Source organism: Prunus avium, chromosome 1 (genome assembly GCF_965620075.1).
Source record: "Prunus avium chromosome 1, drPruAviu1.hap1.1, whole genome shotgun sequence".
Taxonomy (NCBI): Eukaryota; Viridiplantae; Streptophyta; class Magnoliopsida; order Rosales; family Rosaceae; genus Prunus; species Prunus avium.
This window is the reverse complement of record NC_142284.1, coordinates 43,716,981-43,737,814: the sequence shown is the minus strand read 5'-3', so window position 1 is coordinate 43,737,814 and position 20,834 is coordinate 43,716,981. Positions and strand designations below refer to the sequence as shown.

Below are 20,834 nucleotides of genomic sequence, written 5' to 3'. Positions count from 1 at the left end.
CTACGTGTACGTGTAGCATCAAATTCGTCTACTTCTTCTACCTTTTTTTTTTCCGCTCATTAATCATAGCGTAAGTTACCAGTTTCAAATTGTAATGACTTATGCTCTGAATACACGGACGGTGAATATCATTTCAAATTCAGACTAAAAGTCTGTGTGTGGCCCTGTAGAGAAGGCAATGTAAAGCAGAAGTTGAATTATGAGATTGGTCAAGTTGTACGACTTTCTTAGAATATGACCCATTTAGGCAACTTTTGGCTTAAATTCAAGAGTCTAAGATGTGAGGCAGATTCTAAAGACAGCCTTCTAATACTCAAAAAGTGTCAACTGTCAGCTCCAGAGGCTTCCAGTTGGGCTATTATCAAGTCAAAGCCACCCTCTTCAAATACAACTCTCAAAACTATTATTATTATATTTTGTCTCTCTTTCTCTCTCTCTTTCTGCCATATTACTATTATCCTTTTCACTGTCTCCACGCCACAATTTACAATATCCCAAATGAATCAAAACCTCTGCATCCTCATTTTGATGTTTCTCCTCCTAACAGAAGCCTCATTTGCTCTTGACTTTTTCTACCAAAACTGCAGTGTGCCCGTAAGTTGTGGCCGCCAAGACATTAGCTATCCATTCTACATCCAAGGCAAGCAAGAATCCTTCTGTGGCTACCCTGGCTTCCAGCTCTCTTGCCATGGAGATGGTGAAGACGCCTACCCACTTCTCCAATTGTCTGGTAACAATTACACCATCCACAACATCTATTACCAAAGAAAGTCTCTTCTTGTCTCAAATTCTCTGCTTTCAGGCTACTTAGAAAGCACTGCTTGTAACAATGATATTTCATCACTCCATAACTTAACCCTTCCCAATGATCAGTTCGAGTTGGCTTCAAACCAAGCTGACTTTTTTTTGCTCTACAATTGCAACTCTTCTGCGGTTGAGTCATGTCCAAAGTACAAAGTTGGTTGCTTTGATCAGGCAACTAACAAAACCAGAAGTAATACTTCAGTTCTGGCTCTGCCTCGGGATGAATATCCAAAATTTGGAACTCTTGAGGCTGACAAGTGTGGAGGAGAAGTGGTGGTGGCTCATGCTAGAGGACGGTATGAGAATGGTGAGGTGGGATTAATACAAAAGGTTTTGAGCAGAGGGTTTGAGCTGAATTGGTTTGCTAGTGACTGCAGCCGCTGCCAAGACAGTGGAGGGAGGTGTGGCTTCAATTACACAACCTACCATTTTAGGTGTCTCTGCCCACGGAGGACTCATTCTGTGCGCTGCCGGGATGAAGGTTAGTTTTTTATTTTTTATTTTTAATCTTCTATGTACATGAAATTATTATGAATAATTAGATACTTACTGGCATGAGATAATTGTCCACTTGGGCATAGAATAGTCTAATTCCTACCATACATTTGATTCAAGAAAAATGGCGGTTGTTGAAATAGAAAATAGTAAAGTGGGTGCTGCTGATACACGGACATTGAATATCAAACGTTATGGATTCAAATCTTGAACCTCTAAACAAAACACAAAAAAGTGATGCAGCTTCTAACTTCTATCTACAAAAAGAAGAATATAGGATACAATAACTTATTTTATGACATGATATATATAATATAACCGAGGCATAAACGTCAAAATCTGAAAAGGAAAGAACATAATAATTGAGAAGCATTCACATTTTCAATAAATAAGATTAGAGAAGTAGACAAATTGGTGACAAGGACAGAACTTTTAGATTTAGATATTGAGATGATATTTTAGATTTAACATCATTCAGTCTGTAAGTGAACCTAAACTTTCAGATAATTTCATCCCCGGTTGCGCTGAAAGCCTGAAAGTAGAATTTGATCCATGAACAATGTCTTAATTCACGACCAAGTTAATAAAAACCCTTTTCTTTGATATATGTAGAATAAGTTTAAACCCTCTACAGTCTGTCACATTCAATGCACTCCAACTACACAAATTTGCTGGTTGTATGTCGGTCATTTCATTCCTCACCAGCCATTATTGACTAAAACCACCACCAACGACCTCTGCCTGTTATTTATTAAACCCCGTTTGTTCCCATTATCTCTGTTGTTTCTTTGGAGATCATCAATGTTCATCTTGATGCTACCCTCAAAAACTGAAACTTCTATGTGAAGAAAGATTCATAATCCTTGTTCTGGAAACAAAAAGGACACCACCAAACGCCTGGAACCCACATAAACCAATTACCAAATGCAAACCAGTGCTTACACTTTATAGCCATCTTTTGAAATTGTGACAAAGCGTTGAATTGCATAATTGCATTATACAAATCCTTATGGGTTGTTTTGACTTTAAATTGGACACTTTCATCACATAAAACTTGGTTGCGTGGTAGAGACAGAGAGACAGAGAGAGCCACAGAGGTCCAAGAGTCATATGCCATTGTGAGTTTGTGAGTGCTAGAAATAACCTACAGCGTGCAGCAGTGCTGCAGTATTGGATTGTCCACTAGGCATGCACTATTGCACCAAAAACAAAACTACCTTCAAATAGTGCATAGCACTAGCATAGCATCACTCTTCTTTCCCTTAAGTTGACAGAAAGGTTTTATAGAATCGTGGAATGAGAATGAGAACCTTCAGAACTGCAAATTTTCAGTCTCCCTAGTTATAATAGCACTAGGCAAGCACACTTATCAACTGTATAATCTTTCGTAATCCTAGCTAAGGACTGCCCTTAATCTTCAACTCTAAGACAATTCTAAATTAGATGCTTGAGTGGCTAATGTTCAAATTGCTGTTGAGTTTATTAAATTATAACCAATATTTGATAACATATTGGTGAAGAAGAATGAGGTTTTCCAAGATTTGGAGTCCATGAAACCATGCCTTTTGGTCGATGATTAAGGATTATCAAATTATAGATGTAGGTCTTCTAAACCCAATTACTGTGCGAGTTTGAAAGTTAAACATGGAAGGAAAAAGAAACAGGCAAGTCAGATAGTTTTGTTTAAGGCCACAAGTCATTCATCTTGTATTCTCTTGGTTGCAAGAAATCTAGAATACCTTATGCTTCCCATGCTGCTGGCCTGGCTGCTCATTTGTTGCTTTAGTTCCTGTTTATAAGGACTTGGATTTCGGATACAACAGGCTGTGTGCCTTCTAGGTTTTGTGCCTATTGATGAAGAAGGGCAATCGAACCAAATGATGGTAAGCCACCCTCGACATCAATGTGCTATAAGCTCAATCTTTCAATGACATGGATTGAAACCATACTGAGTTAAGTCTCAGTCTCTAATCTAATTTTAAGAACCAACAAAACCCATCACAAATTTCAGCTTGAAAAAGTCGCAGGCAAGAGGCCAAGATATATATATATATATATATATACATATATGGATTTGCGCTTGTCAAATTCAAAACTGAAGTGGTCTTGAAGAATGAATGAAACAAAGGACTCTGTTATTGAGAGAGAACAAGGAACAGAGTGTAGAACAAAACCCAGAAAGTCCTGCTTCCGTAGCCATTGTATCAATCCGGCCAATGGGATGGGTCCCTTCAATTAGTCATCTACGACTAACACCACAAAGTCTAGGTTAGGTACCCTTGTGGATACGTTTTCCTCTTACCCCGTCTCCTACTTAAACCACCAAGACCGCCAGAGAAAATGACAGCCAGAGGAAAGGACCCAGTTCATAATTACGTTTTACTAATGCCAACTCCTCATATTCTTTCTTAAATTGCGGGAGGGAAATGATAATGACCAAAATTATATAACAACAATGATGCCGTTTGGTATATTATTTATTTATTAGGTCAGATATATCATATATGGGATGCGTTTATGACCAAATAACATCAAAGAGGAGAGAATGGGCTTAGAACTCAAGTCGTTAAAAACACTCCGAGATACTAGTTTCGATTAATAGTCTATAATTCAATATCATAGTAGCATTCTTTGCAGTCAACGTTTCAACTAGTCCAGTGTTCACACAATTATGTAAGTACACCCGAAAGAAGGGCGAAACCTGGTTCACGAGTCAGGAGAAGTTATCTTCGCTGCCGTAATGTGTGGTTCAAAGGAGTTGCAAGGTGATCTCTTTTTTAAGACCATGATTTCAATTTTGAATGTTATTATTAGGGCTGAAAAGTCAAGGGGTCAAGTCTTTCTTTCTAGTGCTGGTCAATGGGGAAGATGAGAAGGAAACTCCCTCATGGGAGTCTTGTCTTTAAGCTAACCAATCAACGGTGTGTTTATCAAGCACTTGTTTCAACCTAGTTGTACGAGTCTTCCCCTTCCAATTTCCAAGTCAACTAGCGTGTTAAACACAGAATGAACTTAATATATTGTGAAGCAAGAGTGGAAGTAAACAATTCAAGAGTCTTGTTCTGAATTACAGAAGTAGATCTTTTTGTTCTTCTTTATACGTGGTGCTTTGTTCTGGTTCTTCAGCTGGGAATTTCTCGATGGCTCTATTGGCTTTGTTTATTTTCTCTCTTCTCACTCATCTCGTGGTTCTTCACTCTACCGAAGAAGGGGAACTCTACAACAAACACTGTCCTCCCGAATACTGTAATGAAAAAGTAGGCCATATCCATTTCCCCTTCAAAAGTGAGACGCAGCCTCCTGAATGCGGTTTGTTCACAGTTAATTGTTCTGATCAAGATAATCCGAGGATCCAACTGAAAGAGAAAGGATACTGGCATGAATTAGAGAGCATCTCTCCAACAAACGCGATTTCTATAGATGACAAAGGGCTTCAGCAGCGCTTGGCAAGCGATTTCTGCAACGATAAACTTTTCGACGATTTGAGTCTTCCCACCCCTTCTCCAATCTTTAATGCATCAGCGACGTACAGTCTCACCCTCTTCAAATGCAGCAATACCCACCTCCCCAATACAGTTCTTAAAAGACACTGCGACAATGATAAGCATACTTACTACTCTAATTGTTCGTCTGATGATAGTTTAGCATGTCACCCACTCTCGTGTCCAATCATTCAGATCCCATTTGATACAAATCAACCTTCCCCAAGTGTCCCTTCATTTACTAAGTTCCACCTTCAACTGCAAGTAAGCAAAGAATGTGAAGGATGTTATGTTAGAAACAGAAAATGCGTTGTTGATGACAAGGGAAAAGTTAAATGTTCCGAAAAAGGTATATACATCGGAATAGATGTACATCAAATTAGATGCTTGCCACATTTACATGATCTGCTATGCACTATCTTGAGTTTTTAAAATGCTTGCCGCATACATCAAACACACACACACGCAAGTACATATGAGTTTTTAAATGATCGTTATGCACTATCTTGTTTTTGTTGAATGCCAATTATATATATGCCACTTCAATCTTCTTTGCTTCAGCTAACAAAATTTTCATTTTGCAATTTATGTTGCAGGAGATAAATTGGGATTGAAGCTAGGACTAGGTAAGATTGATATCTCTCAAGTTAAATATCTAATTCATATGGATGATCATCTAGGACGACTATTATAACCCAGAAAGGAAATCAAATCAGTCCCAAGTGCCTCTCAACAGAGGATTACTTTTCTAAGGATACATGAAATCAACAAGCTTTGAATATTACCATATTTCTTGCAGTGTACACCGTTCATTAATGCCTCCTTTCCCAAGTTTCGCACTATGTGCTTAAACACGGTGGGGGAGTAAATTGAATGCTCTGTAAAAGATACCCTTGATCAAATTTAACTCTCTTTTAAGCAACCGCTGGTATAAACTGCTCTGTAACTGTTTTATAATTTGACTCAATGCAGTCCTTTGGTTAAAACTTGACCTCTCTCACTTGCATGCTTCAGGTTTTGGCCTTGGATGTCCGGTACTTGCAGTATGCTTGTTTCTTCTGTGGTGTTACAAACAAAAATGCGCTGCTTCAAACTTCCTCTCAAGGAACATTTCTTCTCAGCCCCACACAAATTCAGACATAGAAGGGGGCGTCGCGTACTTTGGCGTCCCAGTCTTCACCTACACTGAACTTGAAGAAGCCACTAATCATTTTGATAGTGAAAAAGAACTGGGAGATGGAGGTTTTGGAACCGTATATTACGGTAAGAGTTAAAAAATTATATGCTTTTGTTTTTTGAAAAACAAACAAAATAAAAATATAACAGTTACTTTAGGCGGTTAAAGAGGGAATGAAGTTGCAGAGTATATCTGCAGCACCTTACTGAAAGGCCTTTCTTTTTTATCAATCTAATATAGGCAAACTCAAAGATGGCCGGGAAGTTGCAGTCAAGCGTTTATATGAGCACAATTACAAACGTGTGGAACAGTTTATGAATGAAATTGAAATTCTCACCCGTCTGCGCCACCAAAATTTAGTCTCCCTATATGGCTGCACTTCACGCCACAGCCGTGAACTCCTCCTTGTGTACGAATACATTCCCAATGGCACTGTTGCTGATCATCTCCATGGCGAGCGAGCAGACACTGGCGTACTGGCATGGCCTATTCGTATGAGCATTGCTATAGAAACCGCGAACGCATTGTCTTACCTCCATGCTTCCGAAATTGTCCATCGGGATGTGAAGACTACCAACATTCTCCTTGATAACAATTTTTGTGTAAAAGTTGCAGATTTTGGGCTGTCCAGGCTTTTCCCCATGGATGTCACCCATGTCTCAACTGCTCCACAAGGGACCCCTGGTTACGTTGACCCAGAGTACCACCAGTGTTACCAGCTAACTAGTAAGAGTGATGTTTATAGTTTCGGGGTTGTTCTCATTGAGCTTATATCATCTATGCCAGCAGTTGATATATGCAGGCATAGGCATGAGATTAATTTGGCAAACTTAGCCGTAAGCAAGATTCAGAAAGGTTTATTCAATGAGTTGGTAGATCAACGTCTCGGATTTGAGTCAGATGATGAAGTTAGAAGGATGGTAATTGCAGTGGCAGAGTTGGCTTTTCAATGTTTGCAGCTGGACAACGACATGAGGCCTACCATGTGTGAGGTTTTGGAGGCCTTGAAGATGATTGAAAGCGGGAACGATGTGCCAGATAATTTAAAGCCGGCATTTGATAATGCCGGGATGAAAACGAATATACAGCCACCACCTTCACCAGATCGTGATGAGATTGGGTTGCTGAAGAACAAGAGACTACTATCTTCACCAATTTCAGTGACCCAAAAATGGCCTAGCACTAGGTCTACTACACCTAATGCCAGTGCCTGATATATATTTTTCCCCATTCTATTAAGTTTCATAATACAGAACATGAATGTGTTTCAGATTTGATTAGATGAGTACATATTAAATGGAGATAATGTTGTTAATGTTCAGATTTTAAATTATATTTCAGATCATGAATGCCAATTTAGATCTTCTACCGTTGTCCTTTTCCTTCTGGCCTCTGCTTCCTCTGATATTCTTTATTAACCAAGTTTTGGATTGTCTGATATGGTTGAGCACCCCCTCTACCCGGAAAAACGGAAAGAAACGATAAGAAGGTTCTAGATTTTTTATATTATATTAGATTAAAGCTACTCTTTCACTAAACATTTTATATAAACTCTTTTAAAATTGGAATTTTTTGTTAGGGTTTTTAGGTCAAAAGCTAATCACATTGTGATGGTGAGGTAATGACAACATAATTGCTCAAGAATCCTGAGTACATAATACTCCAACCTAGAAAATGGAATCTAGAAGAAATGCAGGCTGGCTCACCTCAATGGGCAATCAAGTCTTCCATCTTTTCTTTACTAATTTTTCAGGCATCAATGGTTATGGCTAAAACTGACTTTTCAATTGTCTTCAGTCAAAGAATGAGGTGTACGTACCTCTTTTTCAGAACCCCATAGATTTTAGATTTTGGATTTAGCACATTTGGAATTTTACTTGGAAAATGCACCTCTTTCTCTCTCTCTCTCCCCCTTTTTCCTCCCAAAACCCTCAAAACCCTCCCTTTCAAATTGTGAAAAAGAGAGAGACCCAATCACTATTAGTCTAAGTAGTGTATAAAAAAGATGCATCCACTTCCCAACATATCCTTTTTTCCATTTCAGAAGCAATCAATTGTCTCTACCCGGCAATCATTCACCCATTTAAATTCAAATTCCCTACAAACCCACAACAAGAGACTCCCCCGCATGTATATATAGAAATCATGCCAGTTAGCAACAAACCTCAAAAGATGGGGACGCTACAGAAGTTCAAGCTGCTCGCGATGCAGTGCGGCGTGGCCCAAAGCCCAACCCGAAGCCCAAGATCGAGCCCATTGATCCAGCTCCGCCGCCGCAAACCCACCTTGCTAATGCTCCTGAGCCGGAGCAGCAGTCGCCGACGAGACCCGCCGATTCAGTCGCTGCCACAGAATGCTCCGGCTCCGGTTCAGAGGCACAGCCTCAAGGACCTCTTTGTGTCTTCCCCGCCTTTTGAATTGAACGACAAAAGGAAGAGTGAGATAGATACGCGGCAAGAGTTCGGTTTGGTGGTGGCGGGTAAAGCAATTGATGGAGTTGGGCCGGGTTCACCTAGACCGGGCTGGACCGGTTTCCGTTACAAGTCGTTGTTACTGAGAAGGGCTTGGCGCCCTGTGCTCGTTACCATTCCTGAGTGAATTAATTAAATCCTAATTTTAGTCATCGGAAAATATATTAGAGCTTTTTGTATGTAATTGTCGTGTGATAGTCTCTCATGAACTTTGGTCCAAAATTTTTTGTACCCTCTTCTTGTTGCTATATCCAATTAAAGCATGTCTCAAGGGAAAAACATGTTTCTTTAATCATGCACCTAAAAAATATTTTTGATATATGTGATTTTGATAATCAAAGAAAAACCCAACTTTGTATGCACGCCATTATCAATCTTTTTTGAGGTATCTTGTTAAAGTTAAAGTGGCATGGACCAGGGCCGTGGCTGGTGGGAAATCACTGAAGTAAAGCAAAAGCGTGCCCTTGAGTAAAAAGGGCAAAGAATAATAAGGCATGCTTTATTACACCACCAAAGCCCAAGCTTGGCCATTTCAAAAAGCACAACTTTTGAAATTCTTATCTTGCAGTCCGGTTGAAACCAATTGGCAATCCCATTTTGGCGGTCATTCTCTGCAACCCTCCTCTTCAACTGGGAGTATCTCGAGTCTCCAAATTTTAGCCAAAATAGCTAGAAAGCCATTATAGCAAACTACTTCCTCCAGCAATGTTCTCTACTTTGTCTAATCTCTAATATTATTTTTCTCTCCTCCTTTCTAAATTAAAAGTTCATTAAAAAATCAAAAAGTAAGAGGTGAGAGAGGGTTGTGTGCCTAGATAGAGAGAAGAAGAAGAAATGAAAAACCCTCAAATTCTCTCTTCTCCTCTCCAAATGTAGAGAGGCACCAAACTCAAATTGAGAGTTCTACAAAATAGAGAGCCATATAGCAAGTTTGCTGAAGCTGCGTTTTGCCCTTATTCTAGCCAAAATGGCTAAGGATCAGAGTATAGCAACTCTACTGGAGATGCTCTTAGTTATAACAAAATATGAAATCCATGAAAGAAAAAAGAAAATGTGCTCATCCAAATAAATGTTACAGTTCTCCGCTTTCGAATCAAAGGGATGGAAAGAACTACTTCAATGCTAATTCAATGGCGTACATTTGAGAAGTAAAATACAAAGAAGGCAAATAACTTTTTTTTCTTCCCTTCTTCAAATGGGCTTACATTCATCTATCTAGTTATTTAATTTCATTATTACAGAAAAATTTCTTACAATCAAAATTAAGTTCAAAAAAGAGAAGAGTCGTTCAGTGTCTTGCTGCTAGCTGCTCTTCGTTTGCAAGAGGAATCGGTGTCCTCTGATTTGTTTGGGATTGTGATTGCCGCAAATCAGAGTTATTCACCACTCTCTCGTTGCCTCCATTTCCCTGCTGAGATTCGGCACGGCCATCAGGCTTAGGGCGGCCATTTGAATGCTCTTTTTCTTTAAGTACAACCCTCCGCAAGAACCTATCTATCATCTCGTAACTGGTAAATGTAATAACAGCAGAAGGAGTGGTTCTTAATAAATTAGTGGCACAACCATTATAAAATCCACGAAGGCCTTCCTTTTGGAACACCTTCTTTGTACAATCAATAACCCCTGCATACTGGGCTTCAATATGTCTGGCCTGACCTTGCTCTTGCAGCCTGGAGCGCACGACCTGCAGACAGGATAACAATAACAAAATATGAGAAAGAAAGAATGAGGATTTTTAAGTTGTAAGCAGTCCAAATTCCAATGTGTTGAATAAGAAGTCCAGCTGAGCATACCTCGTGAGGGTAAGTTATCACTGAAGCAATTACTTTGGATATCGATGAGGCAATGGCAACACTACCAGGGTTTAACTTATCAACAGTTGTATTATCTGAAAAGTTAAATTTCATGCTTTCAGATAAAGTTAGTAATGAGAAAAATACTGAAGATTCCAGTAAAACAATCTAGCACAGAAGAAATATATCACATTACCTCTTTTTGCCATAAAAGATTTTATCTTTTCATAAGCAGGAAATTGAATTGCAACATGACTTATCCCAGCCAAAGAAGGCAAGATCCCACTGTTTGAAACCACAAAAACAACAAAAAAAGGTATCATGAACGGAAACCACACTTTCATAATTATTATAACTTGAGAGGGCTTCTTTATACCAATTTGGAACGGAAAGAGAATTTTGATTAGTACTTAAACGTCAAATATGAAATTCCTAGTCTAGTGTCATATCTACACGCTATAATTGAAAACAAGAAAAATGACCTATATAGACCTCGCATGCCTTCCTCAGTTGCAATCCTTGTGAAAGCAGATCTCATGCTTTTGTAAGGAATCACACCAGGCCTCATTCCTTGTGTCTACATAAAGATGATCAAGAATGTTTTAAAAGAATGACAGCAGTTCAAACATTAATAAATGTGAAGTTCTTGAATTTTCTAAAACCATGAGCATTGAGTTAAGCCAGAAGCTCAAGATATGTAATTATGCGGAAGAGATTCATTACCCAAGTTAGACATTTGTTAAGCATCAACCCCAAGGATATTATATGCCCACACATTTCTTGAAAACCTATAACTATAAGCACTCTGGGACCATCTCTAGCAATTGGATGGATCTCCAATTCAATTTCAAAAGGGAACAGATAACATCACTGTAAGATATAAGCTACCAAATTATGGCGAAAAAGGAAACAAATTTAAAAAGAAGCACATGTTACTTCAAAACAGAAACCTCTAACAAGTTAGAAGTTATATCATATTGAACTCATATCTCTTCATATCCACTTTCCAGGAGCCATACTTTTATAGTTCAAAATCTATGCCAGCTTGGCCAATGCATCCGTCTTAGCACTGATATTGGATAACTTTGATCCTCTGAAATCCATCCATTTTCAGTAAAAATTCCCCGGTTTTAGTACTTCTGTGAGACTGCAACACAAAGAAGCATTTGCAATTGCAAACAAAGCAAACTCCCGTGCTTGAAAAACACATGCTTGAAAGGGCATATGCATGCTTAAATACTATCAACTCTAATAAAATTATGAGGAAACTTAATCACGAAATAAGCATGTGGTCAAGCAGAAAATGAGATAGAATCAAAGATGTCCTTATTATTACAATCAATGAAATAACAATCATAAGAATATAATATATAATAGATATAGTTCCATTTTAAATGAATTACAAAGACAAGAACAGTAAACTTACTTGAAGTCTGGTCTTAACAACCCACAATGGATTTGTTGTAATGGCTGTGGCAGCCCCGGCACCAGCAGCAGCTATCATATTTGCACCAATTGTAAGTTCGCTGCTGCCATCAACTGCAGTATGACAATAGTGAATGTTTAAAATCAACTAACCAAATACCATTAAGTATCCCCCATAGCTCATAACTAAACCAAGAATAGAGGAATACTATGTGTTTCATAAGATATCATGAGAAGACCGACACAAATTTTCAAGTAAGCGACATTTAGGAAACCAACCATGCGACTGGAGTAGGCCTTTGAGTTGCTCATAAACTGTGAAGTACACCTACATATGAATAGAATACTTATGTCACCAACAGAACTCTATAAAGTATGTTAGATTATAATGTGCACGTGATCTGAAAGAGGGACCCATATCCTTCGGAACTCAAGTTTGCACAACATAAGGGTTCCCAAAGACTTGTTTCACAATATATAGGCAACAAAAGTAATACTCACTGCCCAGTTTGGAAGTAGTGCTAGAATTGTTGGTGAAAGGCCACGATACATCCCCTTCAAACCTTCAGTTTTTAATATGTTTTGTAGGCTTGTGATAATGATACTACCTGAGTATAGGCCAAAAGGATAACAAAGAAGAACATTCATATATCAATAAGAGTAACAATACGCGGTATGCAGTCCGAACTACAAGTATAGAGCCTAAGGCATGTGTGGCATACGTCTACTACTCAATGCATATTTTCTCATTTGTGGGAATAATCTACAGATGAAAAATTGAAACTCTAATCTGACAATGATTCCATTTCCAGTTTCCACCTAAACCTGTGTTCAGCATACTTCCAATACATTAGCTAGTGAATCTAGTATGGTTAAAAATCGCTACTCGCACCAACTTTTCTATAGATAAATTAAGACCCAGCAAACCCAGAATCACCCATTTCCTCTGACCACTGATAAATACAACATAATATGTTCAAGGGAATAATAGAGCAGAGAGTCTGAATATTGAAGAATACCTCTTTGTCCCGGAGGCATGCCATGGACCTGTAGCCTAGTCTTGATGACATCTAAAGGGCACACGAACGTTGCCGCCATAGCACCTGCAAAGCTTAAAATATAACCAATTCGCAGACAAGAATGAGAAATTCATCAGATTTCCAATGTGTTCCCAAAGGAACGGAACCCTAGAAATTGAAAAGCGAAGGGAAAAGCTGACCAGCGGCGGCGCCTGCACCGGCGTGGCAGATACCATCTCGGACAGTGTGGCGGTCAGAAGATTGAGCGGCCCCTCCCCCCATCGTCAAAGCACTGTCTAGTCTCTTTTAGAGCTGGTTCAAACTCAAATCAAAGGTAATTTGCATGGCCAATCCCAATGTATTAATTAATGTATGTATGAGAATATATGTATATATATAGGTACTAAGTTACATTGATTTGATAGAGGAAGAATGGATTAAGGAGTGTGTTTGGGGTTGGAAGCCGAGACCATGAGACCATAAGACTCAGAATAATTTAAAGTTGAGCTATGTCTTGTTTGAAGGGTTTAAGCGATGAATAAGAACGTGTCAGGTGGGTTGCTTGGATTTGGAAATGGGAAATTACCTGGAATTCATCAATTTGTTTCTCTCAGAGGTAAGTGGTAATTGCCAATGCCAAATAAGGGGGCTTGGCCTTGGTCTCTCTTCTCTGCTATTTCGACGACCATCATAAAATTGAAATCTTCCTACTTTTTAAACTCAATTTCTGCGTAATGGTACTAATATCCAATCATTCGGCTTTTTTTCTGTTCACCTTTTGTTTTCTTTCCAATTTAACTTGAATATTAGAGGTCCTGTCTGCTGCTCACTTTCTGCAATATTTGGTGTTTTTTTTTTTGGTTGCTTGTTTTTGTATTTGCTGATGTATAGGCGGATGATAGATGTAAATATTTATTTATAATTCAGACTTCTAACTTTGATAATGAGACTTTTTGTTTTGTTTTGTGAACAATGTTTTTTACAAATAAAAGATAACCACATATTAATATATCGGGCGAGTACTTCAGTTTGGGCCAGCCTACCTGAAGCTTTAGACTATTCTCTCTTTTCAGGGTCCAAAGCCCCCAAGTTAGGTAGTCCTAGATCAATACAGGCTGAAAATTGAAAAGTTTCATCAACTCGACCAAGAACAAAGAGCATACCAAGCCATGGTTGGCTTGGCAGTAAACTAAACACAGACCCAACTCCCAAGCACTTTGGCAATCTCCGTTTACAGACCCCCATTTTCTGGTGTTTCTGGTGCTTGAGCACCTATAGTGATGTAGAATAGATAGCGGAAGCAATCGAAGAGGAGATGGGGAGACTCGCACACAAAGGGTAAATCGGGTAAACTGCGTATTTGGGCTCCGAACTCATAATCGAGCCCATGACCCGTCGATTCAAAGAGAATGTCTTCATGAGTAAAACTCATCACTTTGCTGTAATGTATGGGTTTTTTCGAGCATCCAAGATCGTTTGGCAGCCCGAAATCCTTTTTTTTTTAATACAGTTTTTGCATACTTTGTTATTTTCCTAATTTAATTCCTTGTTTATTCCTAGGGTTTCTATGAATATTTAAATAAATTTTAACCGTGGCTAGTATTATGTTTTGTTATTCCAAATTATCAAATAAACCGTGAGGTTTCCTCATATCTTCCTAGTGGATTCCAGAATTACATGTTCTATGCTAAAGTTTTAGTCATCATATTGTCACGCTGCGTCATAGATCTTGTTTGGTGGGGTGGCATGGATTAGCCCAATAAAATTGAAATAACGTCGTGACTAGTGCTTTTGTGCATCCATGGGATGAAATTCAAACCCCAATTTACTCTGGCCAATCTTATTCATAGTCATTCTATAGTGAGGGTCTTATCCATGGCCCTTAGGTGAGGTCCTATTTCTTAACTGTTGGATTAAACTAAATAATTTGATCCAACGGTTAAAAGATAGGGCCTCACTTAAAGGCCATATATAAAGTCCTCATTATAGAATTCTTGGTCTTATCCAATGCTAGAATCCCAGTTCAATATTATCAAAAGCCGACCCACCAAACGAGTCCATAATATCTTGGGAACTATTTGTATACCTTGTTCACTTGTTGGTTATGGTTTGGTGGGCTCAAAATGGTACCCAGGCACCCAACACAAATAAAGCCCTGCAAGAACAGTTCACTTGTTGGGGCATTTTCAGCTGGATATGGTATATCTTGGTTGCTGGGCCCCAGTTTGGTATGCAGTGGCCTTCTGTAACATCGACCATGGGGCAAGCTTGGCAATGACATGCGTGTAGGGCCCAGATAGGCCCATTCTCCCAGCCTGTACTTGCGCCCAGTAGTTGCTCAAACCAAAAACGTTAAAAAGATTTTCTAAAAATCCCTTTGCCCTCAAAGTTGAAAGCATCAAGGCAAGGACAACACAGTATGTGAATGTGATGATGGATCCAAGGCACCTACAGGCTTACAGCCTTGGGAAAATTCTCAGAAATCTCAGTTCGGTAAGAGGTCGTTGAAGAAACCTATAAATATACGTTGGGAAATGTGCCATTCTGCCCCCTCCCTGTTATGCATCCATTCCACTCCAGATAATCAGAAATTACCATTTTCAGGCTTTATTATAGTCAACCTAATCCTTTATTAAGCCCAAAAAAGAAAAAGAAAAAGAAAAAGAAATTCAAATGGGTTTTGGAGAAGAGGGAGAAAGTAGTCATATGATTTCATATGATGCAACGCTTAACACATACATTGGGTTGTCTCGTGTGGTTCTCGTCATTAAAACCTCAACCAGAGACCATCTCTCCTTCCAACTACAACTTCCCCATCTGCAATTCATTAATTATGTACTCCAATTAAATGGTATTTGCAATATCATCATTCATAATTTGCAGCCACAGACACAGCCGCTTTCAGACTGATACTGATATGGATTCTCAACACAAGTTGCACATTGTTTAATTTCCATACACAATCATAAAAGCATGCTTAAAGACGATTCTAACCTCGAATATAAAAAGCATGGTTAACTGAGAGTTTTAGCTCATGGAGTTTGCTGCACACATGGTTTCAAGTTTCAACCCAACCCATGTAGCTTAGCTTTCATTGACAGCAAGGCCTAGCTAGCTACTTGGTAGCAATAGGCAACCAAAAATTACTCATCATAGTACCATGAAGCCTATATCATGGGACATTGGATACCATCATATTATATTTGGGATATTTTGTATTAGTCCCATGAGGCTGAGGGCTACAAGCCTGCTACTGTAGTCTGTAACCCTACCCTGCATATGTATAAACAGCATATGGCCAACTTAATTATTCCATAACCACATGTTGCTGTACCTAATCACCACATTAATTATAGTTAATTAATCTGAAAAAAACAACAATGCTCAAGGAATTAAGGCAATTCAAGTAATTAAATATCCATGCAGGTGTTTCCTTTCATCCTTATGTATATTATCATCACTTAATCACTACAATCCATCATTAGACCATCAAAAATTACATTATACACCTACACGAGATGAGATGAGATGAGAAGAGAAGAGGTGGTCCTTCCTTTGGATCACAATCAGCATTGACTGGGGTGTGTGGTGGAGACCACCAAAAGACCTCAGTAAAAGGCAAAGCAAAGCCTGCAGGTTAACAGGTAACAGGACAGACATCTGCAAACAACGCAAAGACTCCCACTCATTTAACCACATACAACGTGCGCACTGCGCACCTTGTCCACATCATTGCCATCACAGAAACACATGCACAACCCCGCGCCACGTGTCAGCTTCTTCCCACAAAAATCCTAATCCCGAAAGTTGTTACCAATTGCCACTTGGTCTCTACTCTTCGCTTCATCACCAGCTGAAAACTGAAACCCTCTCCCGTGAGCTTTCTTCGATTTCAGGTTTACATTTTTTTTGGTGCAAAAGTTTTTTTAAATTTTTTATAATCTGGTTTTACCAGATAAAACTTTCTATTAAGCTTTTACAGAAATTACGAGTGCTAATCTCACTTATTAGTGTTATTAAATTACTCACATTAAATTAGTAATGTTATATCCCTGTCGACTTTCTGCTCATAATAGGCCAAAACTAAGACATAAAAAATTAATGGAGAAAAACTCTTAGGATGGATTAAATTATCCAATTAATATTCTGTAAAACTCTCCTGCAAGATCTGTTAGGTAAACGACCAACCTTGTGATGCTCTGTCTCGACTCTAGAGCGAGCAAACGCAACAAACATAATTCCGCTGTAACTTTCTTTATATCCCTCGCCCTCTCTCAGTAGTGAACTTTTTCCCGGGAAAAATAAAATAAAAAGCTTTTGCTTTTGGAGCAAAAATTGGTTGGGAGAGGAAGAAAGAAACCGACTTTTTGCAGAAGCCGAATGTGGGTTTTATTTTATGGATGGATTGCTTTATAGTCAGCCATACCCACTTTTCTGTATTTCCTTTTTACAGTTTAGATTAAAAAGATAGCTTTTTGCCACCGATTTTCGCTGCCATTTCTTTTTAACCCAGAAGAAAGCTTTGGATTTTAAAGCTCTCTACCCAGACTACTCTCTGGGTCTCTGATTTCTTTTCTCTTCCTTTTTTAATTGTGGGTGTTTGGTGGAGGAAAAGGTCGGGAAGCTGACTCGAGGAATTCAAAGGCTTTTTTAATTAAAAGATTAAGGATTTGGGCGTTGATTATTGAGTTTTACAGTTCATACCTTGTCACCAAAACGCGTTACTTCTCCGTGTTGATTTCTTTATGTGCTTTCTTCTGCTTCTTTGTTGTCTTTGTTGTTGCTTATTACTGTCGCAATCGGATCTGCGTTTGGCTTTGCGCTCTGACATTCTTGCGGGTATTGCACATTATCTCTTCCTTGTTTGTTGGAATCTTTGCTTCTCTGTTCGGTTCCTGAGAAGAAACGAAAAGGACACAGAAAAACTAAGAAGAATAACACGAAAATTAGGATTTTTCTTTTCTGGGTAAGCTGAATTCATGCTTAACAGTGGCATCTTATAGAAAGTTGAATCTCTATGTTTGGCGTTTGGTGTTCAAAATTTTGGTTGCCAAATGATGGAATATGCTAGGTGAGGCATTTCCTTATGTATTTTCTTACAGAGGGTATGCCTGTTGATATAATCAATTTGTTGAATGTTATGGATGCATAGGTGTTTTGAGGACATAGTGTAACCTTGTTCTTTGTTTTGCCAATGATAAATGCAGATCAGCTGTGAGTTGCTGGCGAAGTGTTCGATTTTTCTTTGTTATAATTGGGGGTTTGTGCTAATTGCATTTGTGATACTCAGAGAGGCCACTGATTATAAAAATTTGTAGGATTATTTAGGTGCTTAGCATTAGTATGCTTTTGAGGCAAAAAGTTTGATAGTTTGAAGGTCTTGGGCCTCTGGCAAAGACAGTGGTGAGGTAGTTATGGCGTCTGGAGAAGGGAGGCGTCACCATCATAATCTGGTGCCTCTGGCTGCACTGATCAGCAGAGAGCTGAAGAGTGAGAAGATGGAGAAGCCTACTGTCAGATATGGGCATGCAGCTCAATCCAGGAAAGGGGAGGATTATTTTCTGATCAAGACTGATGGTCAGCGAGTCCCTGGAAATTCTTCATCGACATTTTCTGCATTTGCGGTAATCTATAGTCTCTTTTATATTTCCACTAGATTCTGTTGTAGGTCTGCTCTGTTGTAGTGTTGTGCATGGGGTATGCCCAATATGTATATGTATAAACTTGGTGTGTTAAATGTTATATATCAATGCTCAGCTCTAAGCTCTGCCATTTGCTTCCTCCTGACTTGTTCACTGTAAATTTTCATTCCGAACTGTATTGGGTTTATCTGTTCCAACGAAGACGGTAAACGAGATATGTTTGGACAGTTTCTTGTACTTGTACTATTGTTTATAGATTATGGGGTGAAGCAGTGTGCTCAAACCAGTTTTGTTTAGCCATCAATATATTGGTAATCAAATATGATAGTCACTGCTTTTTTTTTTTTTATCAACTGCCAGATCTTTGATGGGCACAATGGAAATGCAGCAGCAGTATATACAAGGGAGAATTTGTTAAAACATGTATTGGGTGCTATTCCCCGTGGGCTAGGAAGGGAGGAGTGGCTCCAAGCTTTACCTCGGGCCTTGGTTGCTGGGTTTGTGAAGACTGATAAGGATTTCCAGAGTAGAGGCATGGAATTTGCAACTTGTTTAGTCTTTGTTCTTCTCTTTATTTTTTGCTCATATCTTGAAGCACCCAAACAGGCCCTGATTATTTTCACTCTTATTATTGTCTGCAGGAGAAACTTCTGGTACAACAGCTACCTTTGTAATAGTTGATGGATGGACTGTAACAGTGGCATCGGTAGGAGACTCCCGTTGTATCTTAGATACTCAGGGTGGTGCTGTTTCCACCTTAACTGTCGATCATAGACTTGAAGAGAATGTAGAGGAGTATGTCTCTGCTAAGTTTCAATAAAACTCCTTTCTTGTTACTGTTCTCTGGATTTACTAATTGAGTATTCGGTTTGTAATCTTAGGAGGGAGCGTGTTGCTGCAAGTGGTGGGGAAGTTGGAAGGTTGAGCATTATTGGCGGTGCAGAGGTGAGGGCATCTAGACCTTACAGATTGTTTTTGCTGACAGAAAGAGATACTTTTTCTGTTAACATTGTTATTCATTTTTCATTGTGTAATATATGTTGTTTGACATCTACAGATTGGTCCCCTTCGTTGTTGGCCAGGGGGTTTATGCCTTTCTAGGTCAATTGGAGACATGGACGTTGGGGAGTTTATAGTTCCGATACCATATGTGAAACAAGTCAAGGTATCTGTCTCCTTTTGGAACTTAAATTTTAAGCTTGGTTTTATTCAATTGACTGCCAAGTCTTCTTTAGCAAGAAAGCTAACATTATTCTTATATTGGTTTAAAAGCTATCAAATGCTGGTGGGAGGCTTATAATTGCTTCTGATGGCATCTGGGATGCTCTATCCTCAGAAATGGCAGCACAATCTTGCCGTGGGTTGCCTGCTGAACTTGCTGCTAGACAAGTTGTGAAGGTGGTTTGAACTACCTATGCCTTTTTCTTGCAGTGTGCATTGGCAATAACTTTTTCTTATTGCATTTGATGGATTGTTCTGTAGGAAGCCTTAAGGTCAAGGGGTCTAAAGGATGATACAACCTGCATTGTGGTTGACATAATTCCTCCTGACCATTCAGTACAGCCTTCAACTCCACCCAAAAAGCAGAACAAGCTGAGGACGCTGTTTTTCAGGAAGAAGTCACGCGATTCTGCTAATAAACTATCCAAGAAGCTATCAGCTGTGGGTATTGTGGAGGAATTATTCGAAGAAGGGTCTGCCATGCTTGCTGAAAGGTTAGTTGCTTTTTCCCTTAATTCAGTTTAGTTGATTCGTGTTCAGATTGTCTAGAAGAATTTCATACTATAGTTGTCTACTAATTGTGAAAAGAAATTTCTTCAACAATGCCACTGCTTTAAGTATTGTCATTTCACATTTTATGACGTTTTATTAAACTTGTATAGCAGATCAAAGTGGAGCTTCTTATCATGGCTTTGGTTACCTTTGAAATAGAGATTATTGATCATATAAAATGTGTTGCAGGCTGGGCAGTGATGAGTGCACAGCACAATCTACAACATCTGGGCTGTTTATGTGTGCTGTATGCCAAGTTGACCTTGCACCGAGTGAGGGCATATCTGTTCATGCTGGCTCTATCTTCTCCACCAGTTCAAAGCCTTGGCAAGGGCCTTTCCTTTGTTCTGATTGTTGTGACAAGAAGGACGCCATGGAAGGAAAACGCCCGAGCGGAGTCAAAGTAGCGTAACTTGTTTGATATTGTTTCGCCACCATTCTTTTAACCCTTCATTCCCATTTTTTTGTAATCCATTTTCGTAGGCCCAAGCAATATTGTTTGAATCTTACTTGAATGATGCATGAAATGTATATGTAAATTTGATAAATAATATGAAATGAGTTTTGGGAACTGAGCAAGGTAACCTCGTTTGGTTTTAGGTTGGATCGGTGCATGTGTTAAAATGGTGTCAATTCTCTGTTAGTAAACAAACGCGGAGTGATATGTCTTTTTCAAAGCGCGTTGAATGTCTTTTCACTAAAGCAAAAATAAACAAATAAAAGAGCGTCTTGTAAATTTCCGAGTCTTGCATA

General features: G+C 39.0%; 4 protein-coding genes across 10 annotated transcripts; 3 read left to right on the top strand and 1 right to left on the bottom strand.

Annotated features, from left to right (window-relative positions):
- Positions 1–440: 440 nt before the first annotated feature.
- Positions 441–7,341, top strand: LOC110764093 (LEAF RUST 10 DISEASE-RESISTANCE LOCUS RECEPTOR-LIKE PROTEIN KINASE-like 1.2). 2 transcript variants are annotated; one of them, XM_088255453.1, is made up of 4 exons: positions 441–1,285; positions 5,378–5,407; positions 5,796–6,044; positions 6,199–7,341. In XM_088255453.1, exons 1-4 carry the CDS (start codon positions 499–501, stop codon positions 7,170–7,172), a joined length of 2,040 nt encoding a protein of 679 aa, XP_088111579.1. In that variant the 5' UTR covers positions 441–498; the 3' UTR covers positions 7,173–7,341. The 2 variants fall into 2 exon arrangements, with proteins under 2 accessions (XP_088111579.1, XP_088111581.1); XM_088255455.1 differs by lacking the exon at positions 441–1,285 and adding an exon at positions 3,910–5,130.
- A 335-nt stretch (positions 7,342–7,676) lies between these two features.
- LOC148297874 (uncharacterized) lies at positions 7,677–8,750 on the top strand. Its single transcript, XM_088255503.1, has one exon. It carries the CDS (start codon positions 8,104–8,106, stop codon positions 8,554–8,556), a length of 453 nt encoding a protein of 150 aa, XP_088111629.1. The 5' UTR covers positions 7,677–8,103; the 3' UTR covers positions 8,557–8,750.
- A 716-nt stretch (positions 8,751–9,466) lies between these two features.
- On the bottom strand, positions 9,467–13,514 carry NDT2 (NAD+ transporter 2). Of its 2 annotated transcripts, XM_021967011.2 has the most exons (10): positions 13,253–13,514; positions 12,867–12,978; positions 12,667–12,750; positions 12,149–12,255; positions 11,927–11,975; positions 11,649–11,761; positions 10,705–10,799; positions 10,419–10,507; positions 10,223–10,317; positions 9,467–10,113 (listed from the first exon to the last, which is right to left on the bottom strand). In XM_021967011.2, exons 2-10 carry the CDS (start codon positions 12,946–12,948, stop codon positions 9,718–9,720), a joined length of 1,110 nt encoding a protein of 369 aa, XP_021822703.1. In that variant the 5' UTR covers positions 12,949–12,978; positions 13,253–13,514; the 3' UTR covers positions 9,467–9,717. The 2 variants fall into 2 exon arrangements, with proteins under 2 accessions (XP_021822703.1, XP_021822704.1); XM_021967012.2 differs by having other exon boundaries at positions 12,667–12,758; positions 12,867–13,512.
- A 2,938-nt stretch (positions 13,515–16,452) lies between these two features.
- LOC110764091 (putative protein phosphatase 2C 15) lies at positions 16,453–20,652 on the top strand. Of its 5 annotated transcripts, none has more exons than XM_021967009.2 (9): positions 16,453–16,562; positions 17,874–18,290; positions 18,669–18,840; positions 18,950–19,103; positions 19,190–19,253; positions 19,366–19,473; positions 19,581–19,706; positions 19,791–20,023; positions 20,271–20,652. In XM_021967009.2, the coding sequence occupies exons 2-9, from the start codon at positions 18,081–18,083 to the stop codon at positions 20,491–20,493; spliced, it is 1,290 nt and encodes a 429-aa protein (XP_021822701.1). In that variant the 5' UTR covers positions 16,453–16,562; positions 17,874–18,080; the 3' UTR covers positions 20,494–20,652. The 5 variants fall into 5 exon arrangements, with proteins under 5 accessions (XP_021822701.1, XP_021822699.1, XP_021822698.1 ...); XM_021967007.2 differs by lacking the exon at positions 16,453–16,562 and adding an exon at positions 16,716–17,505; XM_021967006.2 differs by lacking the exon at positions 16,453–16,562 and adding an exon at positions 16,716–17,632.
- Positions 20,653–20,834: the final 182 nt, after the last annotated feature.